This window comes from Bos mutus, chromosome 2, assembly GCF_027580195.1.
Source record: "Bos mutus isolate GX-2022 chromosome 2, NWIPB_WYAK_1.1, whole genome shotgun sequence".
Lineage (NCBI taxonomy): Eukaryota > Metazoa > Chordata > Mammalia > Artiodactyla > Bovidae > Bos > Bos mutus.
In genome coordinates, this window is record NC_091618.1 from 44,697,183 (window position 1) to 44,717,200 (window position 20,018).

Below are 20,018 nucleotides of genomic sequence, written 5' to 3' on the forward strand. Positions count from 1 at the left end.
TACAATCCTACTCTTTTACTTCATAGCATGTCACAATGGAAATTAAATAATTGTTTATTCTGTATGTCTCGGCCCTGTGGGAGCGTCTGTGACTGTGAGGACGTGCGGGACTATTGCCCCCCTTACTGTCTCACGTATCTCTGCCACCTACCAGTGCAGGCACTCAGTCAGCACTACCTTGAGCATTTTCTCCCAAGCAATTATGTTGCATGTTTTCTCCCAGTTTGCCATTTGTCTTTTGACTTTTCTTATAGTTGTTTTTTGCCATGAAAACAATTTAAACATTTTATATAGTCAAATTTATTAATCTTTTGTTTCATTGGATCTGGATTTATGTCCTATGCAAAGCCCAGGTTAGAGGAGTTCATTTGTGCTTTCTGCTGCTGCTGCTTTCTACTAGTATTTATATAGTTTCTTTTTTTTAACGTTTAGATCTCCAATTCACTTGGAGTTTATTCACGCAAATGGTATTGGAACAATGGATTGAATGTTATATTTTTCCAAATGGCTATCCTCTATTTTTTTAAACGCCATCTTTGCCCCAGTAATTTGAAATTAACTTCCACTCATATGCTAGATTTCTATACCTATTTGAGTCAATTTCTGGACTTTCTTTATAGCTTATAGATGTGTCAATGTACCATTGCCACATTTTTTATTTAAAGGCTTATTGTCTAGCTCCATAAGAAAGTTTCATCGATACTTTGTGATCACATTAAATCTGAAAACTGACAGGTTGATGATGTCAAACAAGGGGTATCTTTCTGTTAAAGTTTACTTGTATAGCTTTCATATATAGTCTTTTTATGTAGGTTTTGAACATTTCTAGTTAAGATCATCTCTGAATATTTTCTTTTATTGTGATTATAAATGACATTTTCTTTCCATTTCATCTTTAATTGGTTACTATTTTGTGTATATAAGTGCTATTGATTTTTACATATTAGTTTTGTATCCTGCTACCTTGCTAAATTTGTTTATACTTTGAGTTAGTTTTATGAGTGATTTTCTGGAACTTTCCAGGTAAACCATCATGTCTTCAGCAAATACAGATAGTCTTGTTTTTTCTTTAATAACTCCTGTGACTGTAATTAAGTTCTTTTTTTAAATTGGTTACTACCTCCAGAACAATGTGAAATAATAGCAAGCATGTCCTGATCTTGGTGTCAGTGCCTGTTTCTGAATTAATTAAGATGCTAGCTTTTAGATTGAGGTATATAATTTATAATGTTAAGTATCCACACATTACTGTTTTCTCAAGAGATTTTATTAGGAATGGTTGCACACCCACTCCTTGTTGAATTTTGCCAGCAGCTTTCTCAGCATCTCTACCAGTGATTATTTGATGTTTGCTCTTAAATACATTAAGATGGTGAGCTATATTACTAGGATTCCAGTTAGAAATCCAGCTTTGTCATTGTGCATTGTCTATTGATATTTTATTTACTATGTTTACATTGATATTAATTTCCCTGTGAAAATATCTCAGCCTGTGATTTTTTTTTTTTAGTTTTCTTCTTTGTGGAAATTGATCAGTTTAACCTTTTTACCTGTCCTGGGACCAATTTTAATAAGTTATATTGTTCTCAGAAATTATTCATTTTGTCTGGGTTTTCAGATTTATTTGCATAGACTTGTACAAAATCTCTCTTGATTTTTTAAGTTTTATTGGGATATAATTTAAATACCATAAGATTCACCCATTGTAAGTATAAAATTCAGTGGCTTTTAGTAAATTTATAGAGTTGGGCAACCATCACAATTGAGAATTAGAATATTTCCATTACCCTCCAAATTCTCTCATGCTTGTTTGCTTATTCCTTGGTCCCCTCCCTGACTCCCACCAGACTAGAGCAAATTTTCATCTTGTTGAATTGAGAAAGGGGGTGGAAAGGAATGGTTCTTAGTTCAAATACTATAGTCTTTCATTCTTTCTGAATTGTAATAGATGTTCTTGTGTAAATGTTTCTTCATTTGAAGTATGTCCTTGGAAAATTTCCAGAGATTTTAAAATTATTTTCACCAGTTACTTAAAAACTGATGTGCAGGTCCCTAGACCTCATCATTCTGTCATGCCAGAAGCCTCTTTGATTTTTATTGATAAATGTAGTCATGATTTTTCTATTAATTATTATTTAAATACCCCATGGGTTATGATATGAAACGTCTTCTTTATCACTATTTTTCAGAAATTACATTCACCTTTCAACCAGGAGTTGTTTAAAAGAAGGTATTAAGAACGTGCAGGCAGAAGAGCCCTTTAGTTTCTGGTTTCATTAAAAAACGGTCTCATTTTTTTCCCTTAAACTTTATTTAAGGTACTAATTTAGTAAGTTTTTGTTTCATTCATAAATATAGGAGTCACAAGACCAAATACAGTTGACACTTGAACTCAGTGGGGGTTCTGGGCCCCCATCCTCCGACAGTTGAAAGACCTGCCTATAATCGACTGTGGTTGTTGCTGAGTTGCTAAGTCATGTCTGACTCTTTTGTGACCCCATGGACTGTGGCCCGCCAGGCTCCACTATCCATGAGATTTCCCAGGCAAGAAATCTCACTGGAGTGGGTTTCCATTTCCTTCTCCAAGAATTGTCTCATTTTATTTCATTATAATCAGAGCATGTTGTTTGTAATATCTCTATTTTAAGAAACTGATTTGTGTGTGTGCCTTAGTTACTAATTTCCATGAATTTTCAATGTGTGCTTCAAAAGAAGGTATATTTTCATTAGGGTTTGTATATATTCAAAAACAACCACAGTAGAACCTCCCCAGCAGTCTAGTGGTTAAAACTGTATGCCCAATGCACGGGGTGCAGGTCTGATCCCTGGTTGGAGAACTAAGATCTCACCTGCTGCACAGCATAGCTGGAAAAAAAAAAACTACTTGTTGATTATGTTGTTTAGATCTTTTACATCTTTATTTCTGTCCTCTTGGCCTGTTTTTTAACTTGGTATATTATAGTCTCCTATTATTAGCTTCTGTTTTTCCTCATGTTTCCTGTAGTTTCTGTCTTACACAGGTGGTTGCTTAGTTATTTTATACATAAGTATTTATAGCTATTAATTTCACTGTGAAATGTCATTTTGATTTTTCAGTTCAGTCACTCAGTCATGTCCAACTCTTTGAGACCCCATGGACTGCAGCACGCCAGGCTTCCCTATCCGTCACCAACTCCCAGAGCTTGCTCAAACTCATATCCATCGAGTCGGTGATACCACCCAATCATCTCATCCTCTTTTGTCCCCTTCTCCTTCTGCCTTCAATCTTACCCAGCATCAGGGTTTTTCAGTGAGTCTTTTCTTCACATCAGGTGGCCAAACTATTGGAGCTTCAGCATCAGTCCTTCCAGTGAATATTCAGGACTGATTTCCTTTACGATTGACTGGTTTGATCTCCTTGTAGTCCAAGGGACTCTCAAGAGTCTTCTCCAACACAACAGTTCAAAAGTCCAACATCACAGTTCTTCGGCGCTCAGCTTTCTTTATAGTCCAACTCTCACATCCATACAGGACTACTGGAAAAACCATAGCTTTGACTAGATGGACCTTTATCAGCAAAGTAATGTCTCTGCTTTTTAATATGCTGTCTAGGTTGGTCATAGCTTTTCTTCCAAGGAGCAAGCATCTTTTAATTTCCTGGCTGCAGTCACCATCTGCAGTAATTTTGGAGCCCAAGAAAATAAGTCTGTCACTGTTTCCATTGTTTCCCTGTCTATTTATCATGAAGTGATGGGACCGGATGCCATGATCTTTGTTTTTTTGAATGTTGAATTTTAAGCCAGATTTTTCACTCTCCTCTTTCACTTTCATCAACAGGCTGTTTAGTTCCTCTTTGCTTTCTGCCATAAGGGTGGTATCATCTGCATATCTGAGGTTATTGGTATTTCTCCTGGCAGTCTTGATTCCAGCTTGTGCTCATTTTGCATGATGTACTCTGTATATAAGTTAAATAAGCAGGGTGACAATATACAGCCTTGATGTACTCCTTTCCCAATTTGGAACCAGTCTGTTGTTCCACATCTGGCTCTAACTATTGCTTCTTGACCTGCATACAGATTTCTCAGGGGGCAGGTAATGTGGTCTGCTAAGTTGCTAAGTCGCTTCAGTCGTGTCCAACTCTGTGCGACCCCATAGACGGCAGCCCACTAGGCTTCTCTCTCCCTGGGATTCTCCAGGCAAGAATACTGGAGTGGGTTGCCATTTCCTTCTCCAGTTGTGGTCTAGTATTCCCATTTCTTTAAGAATTTTCCACAAATTTCTTTAAGAATTCTTTAAGAATTTTGATATGTAGCCTACCTAATTAGAAATTGTCTTCACATAAACTTCTAATCACTTTATTTGTTAAAATTATGTTAATAAAATATGAGAATGAAACAAACTTGATTTGCTGTATATCCTACTCTTATTTCCTTGAAAAGATAAAAGCCATTTTGTTTTTATGTTCACTCAACAGTTGCAAAAGATTTGCCAGTAGATTCATTGGAAGATGATTTTGAGAAGGAATTCTCGTTTCTGAACAGCCTTCTAAGTCCTGGTTGTTGGAGTGCTGGTGAATCTTCCCAGGAATGCCAGGCTGTCTTTGGAAGCCCCAAGGCCAGTCTCACGTGCCAGGAGCCTTCTGGGGGCTCTGAGCCTCTTGCTCACTCCGCAGGATTCCTTCCTTCACAGCTCTTTGACCTTGGCCTTCATGCTGCTGGAGCTTTCAACAGTAAGTGTCTGTGCAATATTTGGATACCCCTGAATTGCTGTATATTTGTGAAGCAAAACTAGGTACATGTGGATGCTGAAATCAACAAGGAAACAAAGTTAGCTTCAGTACTGCTAGATAAAATCTTCAGTCACACCAGTCAACAAGAAAAACAACAACAACAAAAAAAGAAAAACAACAGATATCACTGGTGTCTGTCAAGGAGAGTGAAACAAAGGCTGTTTTCCTGCCACCTCCCCTAAACCCCATATTTTCTTCATTGATTTTTCCAGGTATCTTCTCTACATAGAAAACCAGTGTCTTGTTTAAAAATTCTTGATCTGCGAAGTTATCCCTGCCTAGGGCAGGTGACACTGTTTCTTCCACCTAGCAAAACTTGATGCATTCTCTTCCTGTGAGCTCAGAGATGACAAAAGAAAAGGGAACAACTCCGGAGCTGGTTCCATGACAGCCTTCGGGGCAATGCGGTGGGAGTGGAGGGCTGTGTGGAAAGCTGGGAGCAGGAAAGGGCCACCTGCTTTGTTTACATGTCAGGGAGTCTCTCCACTCACCTGCTGTTCCACCGTCCTGTGTCCAGCCCGACGCCTTAGGAATCATACTGTTCCCCACTTGGATAATGGTTCCTAAGTCCTATCAATTACATTTCTAACCTGTGTCTCAGATTCCCACTCCTCTTCCATTTAGAACGTCGTTTGGTTTCCTGGGTTACTGTGACTCCACCTAACATGTCTCCCAAACCCTAATTATATTATGGAATATTACCCTGGTACAAAGATTGGAGGACTTTTATTAGATATTTTTCCCTTGTTTTTCTGTTGTTATTTCCCACTTGATTAACAATGCATAATTCATTATTTCTCTCCCCAGGCTGGGCCTCCCATGGGGGATTAGAATTTCCTCTGTCACACATTGATAACCAGCCAGTGCCTTCACAGAGTCCAAAGAAATTAACAAAGTGTAAGTTACTTATTTACATTATCTGCCATCATAATAAGTCAAATTCAAGTAAATTTAGAAAAGAATCATTTTATAGCCTTTGCCTCATATTGTCCAAAAAATTATTTTGTTAATAATGAATTAAAATGAAAGCTGTATTTGGCTGTCCCTCACTGTGGAAAGCAGTGACTAGACTTTGTGGGCTTGCCATGGTAAACTTCATCCTCTACTTCAGTCTTTTATGTTTTGTGTTAAAGTCTATTGATAATGGATAATGCCATTAGAATAGAACATGCTCTGTGTGCACAGGATGCCTGTTGACAGAGAACGCACTCAGGCTTATAGCACAGGACCGGGTACATAGTAATTGCTTTCATATATGGAGTACTCACTGTATTTTGTCTGCAGAGCTGGTTCATGTTGTAATTACCATGTAGGATATACATAGAAAATAGACCCATTCCCTGTCTTACAGGATCTTATACATATTAATCCTAGTCACTGACGTTGACTTAACTTTTTAATTGGACAGAATTTCAGACACACAGAAATATTTCACAAATGAAAATGGCACAAAGAACACCTTCATGCAGATTTCCCTGTTGTCGGCATTTTATCCCATTTGCTTTATACAGGTGTGTGTGTAATGCACGTGTTGTTTTATCTGAACCACTTGTGGGTAAGTTACATGCACCATGACCCTTTCCTCCTAAACGCTGCAGCTTGTGTTTCCTGAGAGCAGGTATATTCTCTTGCACAACCACAACATGGCTGTAATGTTAGGCAATGTTAACACGCGTTTCTATAATCTACTAAGTATTTGTATCTTATGTTTGAGTTGACCAGTAATGTCCTTTATAGCGCTGTCCTGAGTCTGCCTGGCAGGGCAGGGGGTAGGGGGAGTCTGTGGTCATGTAATGTATTCAGTTGCCATATTTCATTAGACTCTTTGAATCTGAAATTTTTCCACAACTTTTGATTTTTTGGACATGGGCATCTTAAAAGGATATAGTCTTTCTGCTCCACTGTTGTTTTTAATAGAAGGCTCCTTATTCAGTTTGATTTGAGGTCTCCTTGTAATTAAATTTAGGTTGTTCGTTTTCCTGAATATCTAGTCAGATTATCCTGACTAGAACACACATAGGTGATGTTCCTTTCTCAGTGTTTCACAGCTCAGAGCTGTCCCTCTCTCCCTTAGGGGTGTCATGTTGACCACTCACCCAGGGAGCTGTCCAGGTTTTCTCCTATATGATCACTATTTCGTTCTGTCCTCCCTGACAGTTACTGAGCAGTCTGTGGAAAGACACTGAAACCTGGGACACGTCCTGCTTTTCTGTTTGTCAGAATTTCCACTTAGGTTTAGCATCCGTTTTTGCTTTTTGCCTGATTCAGCCTGTCCTGTTACAGGTGAAAAGTGATGATTTTCCAACCCTAGCACTCTCTCCACACTTTTTTAAAAATTGTAGTAAAAACACAGAACAAAATCTAGCATCTTAGCCGTTTTTAAGTGTACAGTTCAGTAAAGTATATGCACATTGCTGTGAAAAATGTGAAACTTTGTACCCGTTAAACAGTAACTTCCTGTTCTCTCTTCCCAGCCCCTGGTAACCAGCATTTTACTTTCTGTTTCTATGAATCTGACTACCTTCACACCTCATATAAACAGAGTCCTGCAAGTACTTGTCTTCTTGTACCTGGCTGATTCCACTTAGCGTAATGTCCTCCAAGTTCATCCGTGTTGTAGTGCGTGACAGTGTGTCCTTCCTTTTTAAAGTTGAATAATATTTCATTGTATGGATATACCACATTTTGTTTATCCACTCATCTGTTAATCACATTTTTTAAACAGCCTTATTGACATATAATTCACATGCCATACAATTGGCTTCTTCCACCTAAGATCATGGCATCCGGTCCCATCACTTCATGGCAAATAGATGGGGAAACAGTGGAAACAGTGGCTGACTATTTTTCTGGGTTCCAAAATCACTGCAGATGGTGATTGCAGCCATGAAATTAAAAGACACTTACTCCTTGGAAGGAAAGTTATGACCAACCTAGACAGCATATTAAAAAGCAGAGACATTACTTTGCCAACAAAGGTCTGTCTAGTCAAGGTTATGGTTTTTCCAGTGGTCATGTATGGATGTGAGAGTTGGACTGTGAAGAAAGCTGCTGCTGCTGCTGCTAAATCACTTCAGTCGTGTCCAACTCTGTGCGACCCCATAGACGGCAGCCCACCAGGCTCCCCCATCCCTGGGATTCTCCAGGCAAAAATACTGGAGTGGGTTGCCATATTCTTCTCCAATGCATGAAAATGAAAAGTGAAAGTGAAGTCGCTCAGTCGTGTCCAACTCTTAGCGACCCCGTGGACTGCAGCCTACCAGGCTCCTCCGTCCATGGGATTTTCCAGGCAAGAGTACTGGAGTGGGGTGCCGTTGCCGTCTCCTAAAGAAAGCTGAGCACCGAAGAATTGATGCTTTTGAACCGTGGTATTGGAGAAGACTCTTGGACTGCAAGGAGATCCAATCAGTCCATCCTAAGGGAGATCAGTCCTGGGTGTTCATTGGAAGGACTGATGCTGAAGCTGAAACTCCAATACTTTGGCCACCTGATGCGAAGAATTGGCTCATTGGAAAAGACTCTGATGCTGGGAGGGACTGGGGGCAGGAGGAGAAGGGGATGACAGAGGATGGATGAGATGGCTGGATGGCATCACTGACTCAATGGATGTGAGTCTGAGTGAACTCCGGGAGTTGGTGATGGACAGGGAGGCCTGGTGTGCTGCGATTCATGGGGTCGCAAAGAGTCGGACACGACTGAGCGACTGATCTGACTGACTGACCTGCCCGGTGCTGTGTGTGCTTAGTCACTCAGTTGTGTCCAATTCTTTATGACCCCATGGACTGTAGCCTTCCAGGCTCCTCTGTCCGTGGGGATTCTCTAGGCAAGAATACTTGAGTGGGTTGCCATTGTCCTCCTCCAGGGGGATCTTCCCAACCCAGGGATTGAACCCAGGTCTCCCGAATTGCAGGCAGATTCTTTACCGTCTGAGCCACCAGGGAAACCCAAGAATACTAGAATGACTGGCCTATCCCTTCTGCTGTAAGCAGAAAACTATCTCTTATTCCCTATTTACATATGTGTTCACTGTCAGAATGGATTCATACTTTTTCTGTGGTTTATAATCACTGCTGTTCTTAATCATTTTGGTTCTCAAATTGTCCCCATGTTGACCAGTGGGAGCACTTTTAGGCTGACATCTAAATCTTTGTAGTATCAATATTTTAAAATTTTCAAACCATTTCAGACCTACAGAAAGGCTTGCAAAAATCGTACCAAATATTCCCATATTTTCCCACCTGGATTTCAAAAAATGTTACCATGTTTGCCTTATTCTGTGTGTGCAGTATATGTAATTTTTTGTGAACTGAAATCATTCTGAGACTTAAATAGCAGACGTAATGCCCTTCACCGCTAAAAACGTTAGCATCTGTTTCCTAAGAAGGACATCCTTTTACATAATCACAATTTAGTGATCAAAATTGGAAATTAAACATTACCTTACTACTGTTATGCAATCTATAGATCTTATTCAGATTATTTCAGTTGTTATAAAATACAGTAGTGTTACAAATTATATAATGTATTTTATAACAAGAGAAAAAGATATTTTCCTAGACCAATCCAGGATCCAATGCAGGATCACACTGTATTTGTCGTCAGGTCTCTTTAGCCTCTTAATCTGGGACAGTTCCTCAGTCTTTGCCTTCCATTGTTGTGGCTTTTTGTGTGTGTGTGTGGTTAATTTTGTAGAATATTCCTCGAATTGAGTTTATCTGATGCTGTCTCATAGATTCAGGTTATGCATTTTGTCAGGACTAGCAGCACAGGAATGATGTTGTGTGTTCTTAGGAAACCATACCGGGAGGCACACGGTGCCTCTTGTGCTCCGTTGCTCACGATGTTATTAACTTCGATCACTTGGTTAAGGCGGTGTCTGCCAGGTTTATTCACTATCAAATTACTATTCTGTTTTTTCCTTTGTGATGAATAATTATCATATGGAAAAATATTTTGAAACTGTAAGAATGGGTTGTTTCTCATTACCAAAGTTTCTCCCACTAACTCAGCATTCCTTGATAATTCCTGCATGAAACGTCTGTTACTGTGGTTGTTACCAGATGATAGGTTTCTGTTTGGTCATTCCTTCTACGTTTACTGGTTGGCGTTCTGCTGTACAGAAAAGCTTTGTCTTGTCCTCACTTTTACTTACTTGTTGATATGTATCATTGTGGACTCATGGAATCCTATTTTATTCTTCCTAATACTTTGGGATAAATCAGTTGGGGAATCTGTCAATTCCAAGCAAATCACAGATTCACAGCAGCCAATTCTGAATACAGACACCCTTAGGGATTCAGACTATTTAGTTTTCTCTTTTTAAACTCACTAAAACTTAATTGTGTTTAATCATTAAAAAAGTGAGTAAATTTTACCACTGAACAGAAAAAAGCTGAGATACTGAGAATACTGCTATTTGCTTATAATCCTTGAGGCTTAGTGGGGGGAAAATAGGGGGGAAAAGCTTTCAGCAAAAAGCTACAATAAAATTAAACCTTAGAATTTTAATAAAAATTAAAGTTCTTAACAATTTTAAAATTCACTCATTAAGTACCCCCCACTTCATTAGTCATTAGTGAAGTGAGGTGAGTCGCTCAGTCATGTCTGACTCTTTGCAACCCCATGGACTATATACAGTCCATGGAATTCTCCAGGCCACAATACTGGAGTGGGTAGCCTTTCTCTTCTCCAGGGGAGCTTCTCAACCCAGGGATTGAACCCAGGTCTCCCACATTGCAGGTGAGTTCTTTGACTAGCTGATCCACCTTAAGGAAATGCAAACTAAAACCAAAAATGCAATAATACCATTACCCACCTATCAGAACAGCTTAAATAAAAACTGAAAACCACTCATGCTAACAAGGATATGGAAGAACTTGGACACTACTTGTGGGAGTGTAAATTAGCATTACCATTTGGAAAACTGGCAGTTTCTGCTAAAACTGAAATACACGCACCACAAGATGCATGTACCTTTCCACTCCTAAGTACTTTTCCAACAGAAATGCATTCAACTGTTAACCAAAATAGATGCAAAAGGATGTTTTGACAGCACTGTTGCTAACAGCCCCAATGGTATTTATTTTATCTGTGATGCTGGGTGAGAGGTTGGGTGAGGGTGGTGTGAGTAGTGACCAGAGGGTGCCAGCTTCTAAGGAGTGGTCATGTTCTGTTTCTTGATGTTGGTATTTTTATGGTTGCTTTTACTGTATGAAAATTAGTTATTTAGGCTCTTTTTCTCTATACATGTGTGCGTGCTAAGTCGCTGCAGTCATGTCTGACTCTGGGCCACCCATAGCCCAGCAGGCTCCTCTGTCTAAGGGATTCTCCAGGCAAGAATACTGGAGTGGGTTGCTGTGCCCTCCTCCAGGGGGTCTTCCCAACTTAGGGAATTGAACCCACGTCTCTTATGCCTCCTGCACTGGCAGCTGGACTCTACCACTAGCGCCACCTGACTCACTCCTTCACCCTCTACTTGTTGTCCTCTAAGAATCTCTGTAGGCAAGAAAAGTGCACAAGGAAAGCCCCCATGAAAATAACATAATTAAGACCTTCATTTCCCACTGTGACAGATAAATATAAAACCATGCCACATTTGTAGAATACTGTACGATTTTTGTATGCTCATCAGAACCTCTCAACAGCTGTTTGAGGGAGTTCAGGTGTTAATGATCAAATGTCCTGCTTGACACTGTTCTTCAAGTTTAATTATTAAAAGCCCCACCCCGCCCTACTTCCTCTCAAGTATCCTGGTTTAATAATAAATTATATGATCTTTACAAATGAGGAAGCAAGAGGACCCAAGGTTAAATGACTTGCTCATTATTACTTATTAGTAGGTAGTACACCCAGGACTCAGAGCCAGAATTTTGTGTGGGCATCACTGACACTACCTTGGGGTTCCCAGAAACAGAACTGGATACACAAAGCTGCCTTTCACTCTGTCCAGATCCCTGAGGCTTGGGATCCCCACAGCCCAGTCTCCAGCCCCCTCCTCTGTGTAAAGTGATAGCCATGCTTGTAAGAGAGGGTTGCTTTAGCCTCGTGAGTTGGATTGCCTTCCGTCCTCTGTCCACTGCATCTCTGGTCTCATATGTAACCTTCGGATTGTCCCCTGGGTCTCAGCCCTGCTTTCTGGACCCCCTGGCCTTCTGAGATGACCCACTGTCCATGCCACTGAACAGTCGTTCACTAGCCCCAGCCTTCAGCATAAATGTATTATTCTTGACTATCTGCCCATTACTTGTAGATTATCCATATATGCAATTTTCCATTCTCCACAGGGAGAGAGTTGGTTAACAGGAAGTTGTATCTGAGACATAATTCACTCCATATTTATCAAAAATTTGTAAAGTACACGTGGAAAAGACAAAACAACTGTAAATGAAAAGGACAACTGCTGAGAGACAGGATTAGGGGATTGTTTCCTCCCTACATCTACATTTTAAGATTACTTTGATAATAAATATGTATTCCAAGCACTAAGTTTGCAAGTGTAGGAACAAAGGTTACTTTTAACCTTGAGCCTTATCTGAGAGTCTTCTATTACTTCCTGCCTTTTCACTTTTAATCAAGTCCTTCTCAGAGCAACATGCAATTAGCTTTCCAAATTATCCTCAAGGAGACATAATCGATGTTTATTCTTGTCAGTTGTCTTAAATTTGATTCAAAAGAAGCAGCATCTACTTTAAAATTATAAATGTGGTACAGTGATGTGATTTTTTAAAAATCTGGGACTCTTCAATGTGTTTTTTTCTTTTTTTTTTTTTACTAGCTCCCAACAGTGGTAACCAAGACATGTCAGCCTGGTTCAATCTATTTGCAGACTTGGATCCACTTTCAAACCCAGATGCTATCGGACACTCAGATGATGAACTTCTTAATGCTTGACTGAAGTTACGATGCCACTTCAATGGCCTTGAGACACCAGTTTTGCAACTTACTGCCTTAGTGAAAAGGAGTTTATGTTGTCACTCACATATGAAGACATTGTGTTTGCAAATTTAACACTTGACAGCCAACTTTAGACAGATGGTAAGGACCAACCACATTTTTATACATTAAGTGTCTATTTAATATCTTGGATTTGCAGCAGTTGGTAATATATGTAAAACTTTACAAAACCATTGAGTCTGAAATTGATACCAAAACTTAGTAGGGATTGGGTTTATTTATTTGGAAAATCTTTTATGTATGAGTTGCCTTGCTGGCTATGAGATTTCTATATATAGATAAAGGACAGCATGTAAACTGGGTTGTGATTTGGGGTTGGTTTTTAAATAAAACACTGGCAGGGGGGATTTTCTGTTGTGGAACATAGCACTAGAAACAAGACTAGTTTTGTCTTTAGAAAGGTAGAATAAGATTTGAGAACTCAGTTTTCTTTGATGAAATCACAGAGAAACTTGGTATTTGTTCTCTCCACTTGGAGGCTAAAATGTAGTATCTCAGTTCTTTTCCTTCATACAAAATCATGGACACCCTCCAATTTCATTATTGAATTTTTTGGGGAAAGTAGCAGGACGAGTTATTTGCTAAGTCCACCCTCTGTAGAAACAGAAAATTCTCTTCCCATCTTATAAACCACAGGACTGTCCAACAGTATTTCAGACGTTGTACTTCATTTTGTCTTCAGGCCTAAGTCTTCACACACTGCCGTCACAGTGCCCTGTATTCACACGCTGCCTGAAAGAAGACCAGGGAGGATACTCCCTGGGCAACTGGCAGTCGTATTCCTGCAACCACCCGGAAACGTCTACTTGAATGAGGGAAAAATCTGATTAACTCACCCTCGAACAGATGTGCAATACTTACCCAGTATTTCTTAACATGATTTAACCCAGAATACTTTCTGGCACAGTTACAGAAAGCTCTATACCATCAGTAAAGCAGTCTTTCATTTTTCCACTTTTCTGTGGGTGACATCAGCTGAGGTTCTGTTTGATTACTAAGGACAAACTTACCCTTGGAAGGTTTAGAGTCTTAAGTATCAGAAGGCAGGTCCTTTAATGGAAGTTGAAGTATATGCTGATACAAGCACAGCCATTGTAGACACAGTCACTCTATGTCCTGTTCTTTCTTCCTGCCCAGCCTTAGTTCTGAGGCAGTTCACCCGCTGTCCTGTTTCATCATCATCCAGTCCATTGTATCTGCATAAGTGACCATGTTCACGAACATGTTCACAGCAGATTTCACTATACTCCTAGTTCCAAGCAAGCTTAACTATTATTTACAGGAGAATTGCTTGTAATCTCTGAGTCACTGTATATAGAAAAAACATTTTCTTAGGAGTGACTAGGGCAGGTAAATCGCAGTCCACTTCCCATCCATAGCAGTCTGGCCTAACTACGATCTGAACCGCCCACAGGGTCTTTGGAAAACCACAACTGTGGTCAAGTAGTGGCTGGCTAGAAAGACCTTAACTGAGGGTCAGGAATATGGACTTAAAAGAGTCTGTAAAACTTTCCTTAAAATATTTTCACGTGCTTATTCATATTTACTTGGTTTAACCCTTAAGCATTTTGTAACTCTCCCTTTGTATTCAGTGACATTTGCCAGTGCAGTACATTGTTCCACCAAAATCCATCACCAGGGTCATGATTATGAATCACAATCTGAAGTCTATACCCATGGTCACTCTGAGCTCTCAACTTTGGGAGTACCTCAGAAAGTGTTAATTGTCTTGAGTTTTGCCATTTTTCTCTTATTAATTCTCACTAATGCATTAGTTAAAAAATACTTGTATAGCTCCCTCACATCCATGCGGAGCAGTCCTTGTTATGGCGTAAACAAAGAGGAAAACCAGTACTCTCCCTAGGCCTAAATCCCTGACAGTGGATGTAGGGGGGATACTGCCCCCCAGTTTTCCAAGAGCAAAGGTTATCAAAAAATAGAAACATATCAGAATTTGTATTATTCAGTTCTTAGTTTCTCTAACATTTTTGCTTTCAACAGAGTATCCATTTGCTCCTTTAACCCAAAAGCAACACTGCCTTAGAAAGTCCAGTTACAACTTCAGCAAGTCTAATGACTCCATTTTTGAAGTGCACATTTAAAACTTTATTTTTACTCAAGGTTAGTTATTTGAAGCTCAATCATTAATTTAAGAGCCAGAAACAGAAATTTGGCTGTATTACACTTAAAATAGGTATAATAGCAAACCAAGCACATATTCAGTTGGGAGTGAAAGGAAAGGACAGGATAAACATAGAACAGAAAGGTGGTCAGTTGCTATTTGCTTAAATCTAGAACCACCATTCAATAAATAAATGAATTAACCTTAACCAAGGGTGAGCTGAGAACAACTCTTATCAAAATAAATGAATGCTTTTTATGTTGAGTGGGGGGGGATAGCTATCTTATACTTTTTAATAGCAGACAAAAATGCATTTAAACTTAGAAGAGCCCCCAGAAGAACTAAAATTTGCCTAATCTTTCTTCAACCAACTTTAGGGCAGATTAAGATCAAATTGGTGTGACTTTGTATTTTTTGAAATCTTTCATTAAGTGTAAAACATAACTCTGATATGATTAGAAACAACCTGTTTTAACAAAACAGGTTTCAGTATTTGCACAATGAAAAAGTGTTTGTATTTCAGACCATCTGGAAATGTAAAGGTCTTAACTGTGTACGAACAAAGGAAGTTTGAATGTGCTATTTTTCTGAGCCTCTTTTATTAATAATAAAACTATAAGATGGCATTAAAAAGTTTATTTTCTAAAGTGTTCAATACAAATCTAGTTGTTGTTTCCCTATTCAAAAACATTGGTTTTTACCTCAGGACCATAGTAGTAAGAAGGTAGTTTGAATGATACAGATACCACAGAATGAAAATAAAACCAGGGCAATTAATATCCTTGTGAGACTGATTCTTTCTATTTCATGCAGGAGGGACTTTGTAAGATATGGGAAATAACAGAATGTGTGTTCTTTGTGTAAATACTGTTAGTAACAAAATACAGAATACTAAACAGCAAAGTTCTGAGCCTGGACGCAATAACCAGTGAAATATAAGCCATATTATTTAACTTGATTTGCTGACAGGAGGAATAGAAAGCCAGGATTAACTGATCCAGTTACTTCTATCTTCCATAGCACTGGCAGGGCCCTGCATTTCCTTACCTTGAGCAGTGAAACACACCCAGAATCTTGGGATGTAGACATTAAACTGGGAAACTTTAACTTTACATTAAACTACAAACTTTAACATATTAACCAATTCAGCAGTACTGAAAGTAATGCATTTAAAACACACAACAATAAGGGTTCGTTTAAATATACCAAAGAAAACCTGAAGAGCAGGATGGGAAGAAAAATGCTTATTGTTAGGATGGGTCACAGTCTATCTTCTCCCATGTTTTATGTGCAACTTAAAAGAAGACTAAACAATATAGTGAAAATGAGTATACTACCCAAAGCAATCTATAGAGTCAATGCAATCCCTATCAAGCTACCAACGGTATTTTTCGCAGAGCTAGAACAAATAATTTCACAATTTGTATGGAAATACAAAAAACCTCGAATAGCCAAAGCAATCTTGAGAAAGAAGAATGGAACTGGAGGAATCAACCTGCCTGACTTCAGGCTCTTCTACAAAGCCACAGTCATCAAGACAGTATGGTACTGGCACAAAAACAGAAATATAGATCAATGGAACAAAATAAAAGCCCAGAGATAAATCCACGCACCTATGGACACCTTATCTTTGACAAAGGAGGCAAGGACATACAATCGAGAAAAGACAATCTCTTTAACAAGTGGTGCTGGGAAAACTGGTCAACCACTTGTAAAAGAATGAAACTAGAACACTTTCTAACACCATACACAAAAATAAACTCAAAATGGATTAAAGATCTAAATGTAAGACCAGAAACTATAAAACTCCTAGAGGAGAACATAGGCAAAACACTCTCCGACATAAATCACAGCAGGATCCTCTATGACCCACTTCCCAGAATACTGGAAATAAAAGCAAAAATAAACAAATGGGACCTAATTAAAATTAAAAGCTTCTGCACAACAAAGGAAACTATAAGCAAGGTGAAAAGACAGCCTTCAGAATGGGAGAAGATAATAGCAAATGAAGCAACTGACAAACAACTAATCTCAAAAATATACAAGCAACTCCTGCAGCTCAATTCCAGAAAAATAACCCAATAAAAAAATGGGCCAAAGAACTAAACAGACATTTCTCCAAAGAAGACATACAGATGGCTAACAAACACATGAAAAGATGCTCAACATCACTCATTATCAGAGAAATGCAAATCAAAACCACAATGAGGTACCATTTCACGCCAGTCAGAATGGCTGTGATCCAAAAGTCTACAAGCAATAAATGCTGGAAAGGATGTGGAGAAAAGGGAACCCTCTTACACTGTTGGTGGGAATGCAAACTAGTACAGCCACTATGGAGAACAGTGTGGAGGTTCCTTAAAAAACTGGAAATCGAACTGCCTTATGACCCAGCAATCCCACTGCTGGGCATACACACCAAGGAAACCAGAATTGAAAGAGACACGTGTACCCCAATGTTCACTGCAGCACCGTTTATAATAGCCAGGACATGGAAGCAACCTAGATGTCCATCAGCAGATGAATGGATAAGAAAGCTGTGGTACATATACACAATGGAGTATTACTCAGCCAATACATTTGAAATAGTTCTAATGAGGTGGGTGAAACTAGAGCCGATTATACAGAGTGAAGCCAGAAAGAAAAACACCGATACAGTATACTAATGCATATATATGGAATTTAGAAAGATGGTAACGATAACCCTGTATACGAGACAGCAAAAGAGACACAGATGTATAGAACAGTCTTTTGGACTCTGTGGGAGAGGGAGAGGGTGGGATGATTTGGGAGAATGGCATTGAAACATGTATAATATCATGTAAGAAACAAATCGCCAGTCCAGGTTTGATGCAGGATACAGGATGCTTGGGGCTGGTGCACTGGGATGACCCAGAGGGATGGTACGGGGACGGAGGTGGGAGGGGAGTTCAGGATGGGGAACATGTGTACACCTGTGGCGGATTCATGTTGATGTATGGCAAAACCAATACAATATTGTAAAGTAAAAAAAAAAATAATAAATAAATGATAAATAATAAATAAATGATTAAAATAAATAAATAAAATAAAAATTTTTTTAAAAAAAGAAGACTAAAGAGTTCCCCGATGGCTCAGTGGGTAAAAGATCCGCCTGAAATGCAGGAGACACAGGAAACATGAATTTGACACCTAGGTCAGGAAGATCCCCTGGAGGAGGGCATGGCATCCCACTCCAGTATTCTTGTCTGGAGAATCCCCATGGACAGAGAAGCCTGGTGGGCTCCAGTCCATTGCATCACAAAGAGTCAGACATAACTGAGCGACTAAGCATGCACACACACGGAGTTCATTAAGAACTGTCCTTGGCATCTAAATTCAAGACATGGTTCTGTACTCAGTGATGTAAATAAAACCATTCAGCATCCAAAAAATAAGTACAAACTGGAGATGAAGGTGAGGTGAGTGTTAACAGGTAAGATTTTGAAGGGCGTGTTACTACCTTTAAAAAAATTTCTTTATCCCATTTCAAAATAATGCTCTCTCATTTAAAAAGTCTGGAAAAGTAGAAGACCAAGAAATCCTCCACAGCCTGACCATCTAGGGGTAACTCCTATTAATGTTACATAGGAACTAAACTGTCATCTGGGTGATTTTACTGTGTCTGAAATGGGCATGCAAAGTAACAGACTAAAAATTACTAAGTCTTTACCTCAAAAAGTCACATTAAAAAAAACTCACCAAAAATGTGATTGAAAGCCCCACTTTTTGCCTCTCTAAAAAAGATAGTGAAAGTCACTCAGTCGTTTCTGACACTTTAAGACTTCATGGACTATATATAGCCTGCCAGGCTTCTCTGTCCATGGGATTCTCCAGCAAGAATACTGGAGTGGGTAGCCATTCCCTTCTCCAAAGAATCTTCTCAACCCAGGGATCAAACCTGGGTGTCCTGCATTGTAGGCAGATTCTTTACCATCTGAGCCACCGGGGAAGCCCCTAAAAGATATGCTTCTCAAATTAAAATATTTCTTTTGAATTTCTGCAGCTGTAGCAACATTAAAAACCAGAGCTTGAGGATTTGTGTCACTAACTTGCTTGGTCAGGAACTGATGTTTAACCAGCTTACTTTCTCTTTGCCCTCCAAACCAAACTGCCAGCAGTTGAACCAATGAATACCACAAAGAGCAAATGAGGCAATGACCCAAGGGCACATAATCTGCAATGATACCGGACACTTATATTTTATTAATGTCATTGTTACAGGAGAAGTAGCAGTAAGGCTTTGTGGTTAAGTCTAAATTGTGGAGTCAGACTTGGTTCAAAGCCAGATTTTGACATTTTTCAGATATATGACCATGGATAAGTTAATCTAATTCTGATCTTGTGATTTATAAGATAGTAACTAGCAGTATCTGGCTTCCTAGAGTTCTGTAAGCACTAAGCCTGTGGCACGTGGAAAGCTATCAGAAAGTGTTACCTACCTTTATTATGATTTCAGCTAAACACCCTTGACTGTATTACACTTTACAAGGTAAAATGAATTTTCATGGGATCATTTTCCCTGATCAACAACTTGTGGCTTTTCTAAGGAATGAATAAACTTACCCAACAAAAGAGAAAGGAGAAGATAACATGTGTTTGCTTCCAGTTTTGTTATTTTCATAGTCGCCATCTAACTGACTAGCATTGTCATCAGCATTTCCTGAAATCACATCAGAAAACTGAAGTTCAAAGAGGTGACTTCTTTGCTTAAGATCCCATGACCATTAAGCTGCAGAGCCAGAACTAGTTCCCGAATTGTGGCCCTAAATCTTGGGCTTTTCCTGGATCTCCTCTGAATGATCCCGATGATCTCAAAAATAACTGCTTAAGACATGGAACTGAGATGAATGGTCATACTCCTGGTTTTTGGCCATCAAAGCTCCATGATAGAAAGTCGCTCAGTCACGTCTGACTCTTTGCGACACTGTGGCCTATACGTCCATGGAATTCTCCAGGCTGGAATACTGGAGTGGGTAGCCTTTCCCTTCTCCAAGCGATCTTCCCAACCCAGAGTTTGAACCCAGGTCTCCCACATTGCAGGTGGATTCCTTACCAGCTGAGCCATAAGGGAAGTCCAAGAATACTGGAGTGGGTAGCCTATCCCTTCTCCAGCGGATCTTCCTGACCCCGGAATTGAACTGGGGTCTCCTCCGA

General features: G+C 39.3%; 1 protein-coding gene across 1 annotated transcript in view; it reads left to right on the forward strand.

The window, feature by feature from the left end:
* The window catches only part of ICA1L (islet cell autoantigen 1 like), a 58,018-nt gene extending 42,271 nt beyond the window's left edge, over positions 1–15,747 (forward strand). Inside the window, exons 11-13 of the mRNA XM_005904257.2 lie at positions 4,454–4,708; positions 5,576–5,665; positions 12,543–15,747. Coding sequence (XP_005904319.2) covers positions 4,454–4,708; positions 5,576–5,665; positions 12,543–12,658 — 461 coding nt within the window. The 3' untranslated portion in view covers positions 12,659–15,747. The remainder of the gene's footprint in view (positions 1–4,453; positions 4,709–5,575; positions 5,666–12,542) is intronic.
* Positions 15,748–20,018: the final 4,271 nt, after the last annotated feature.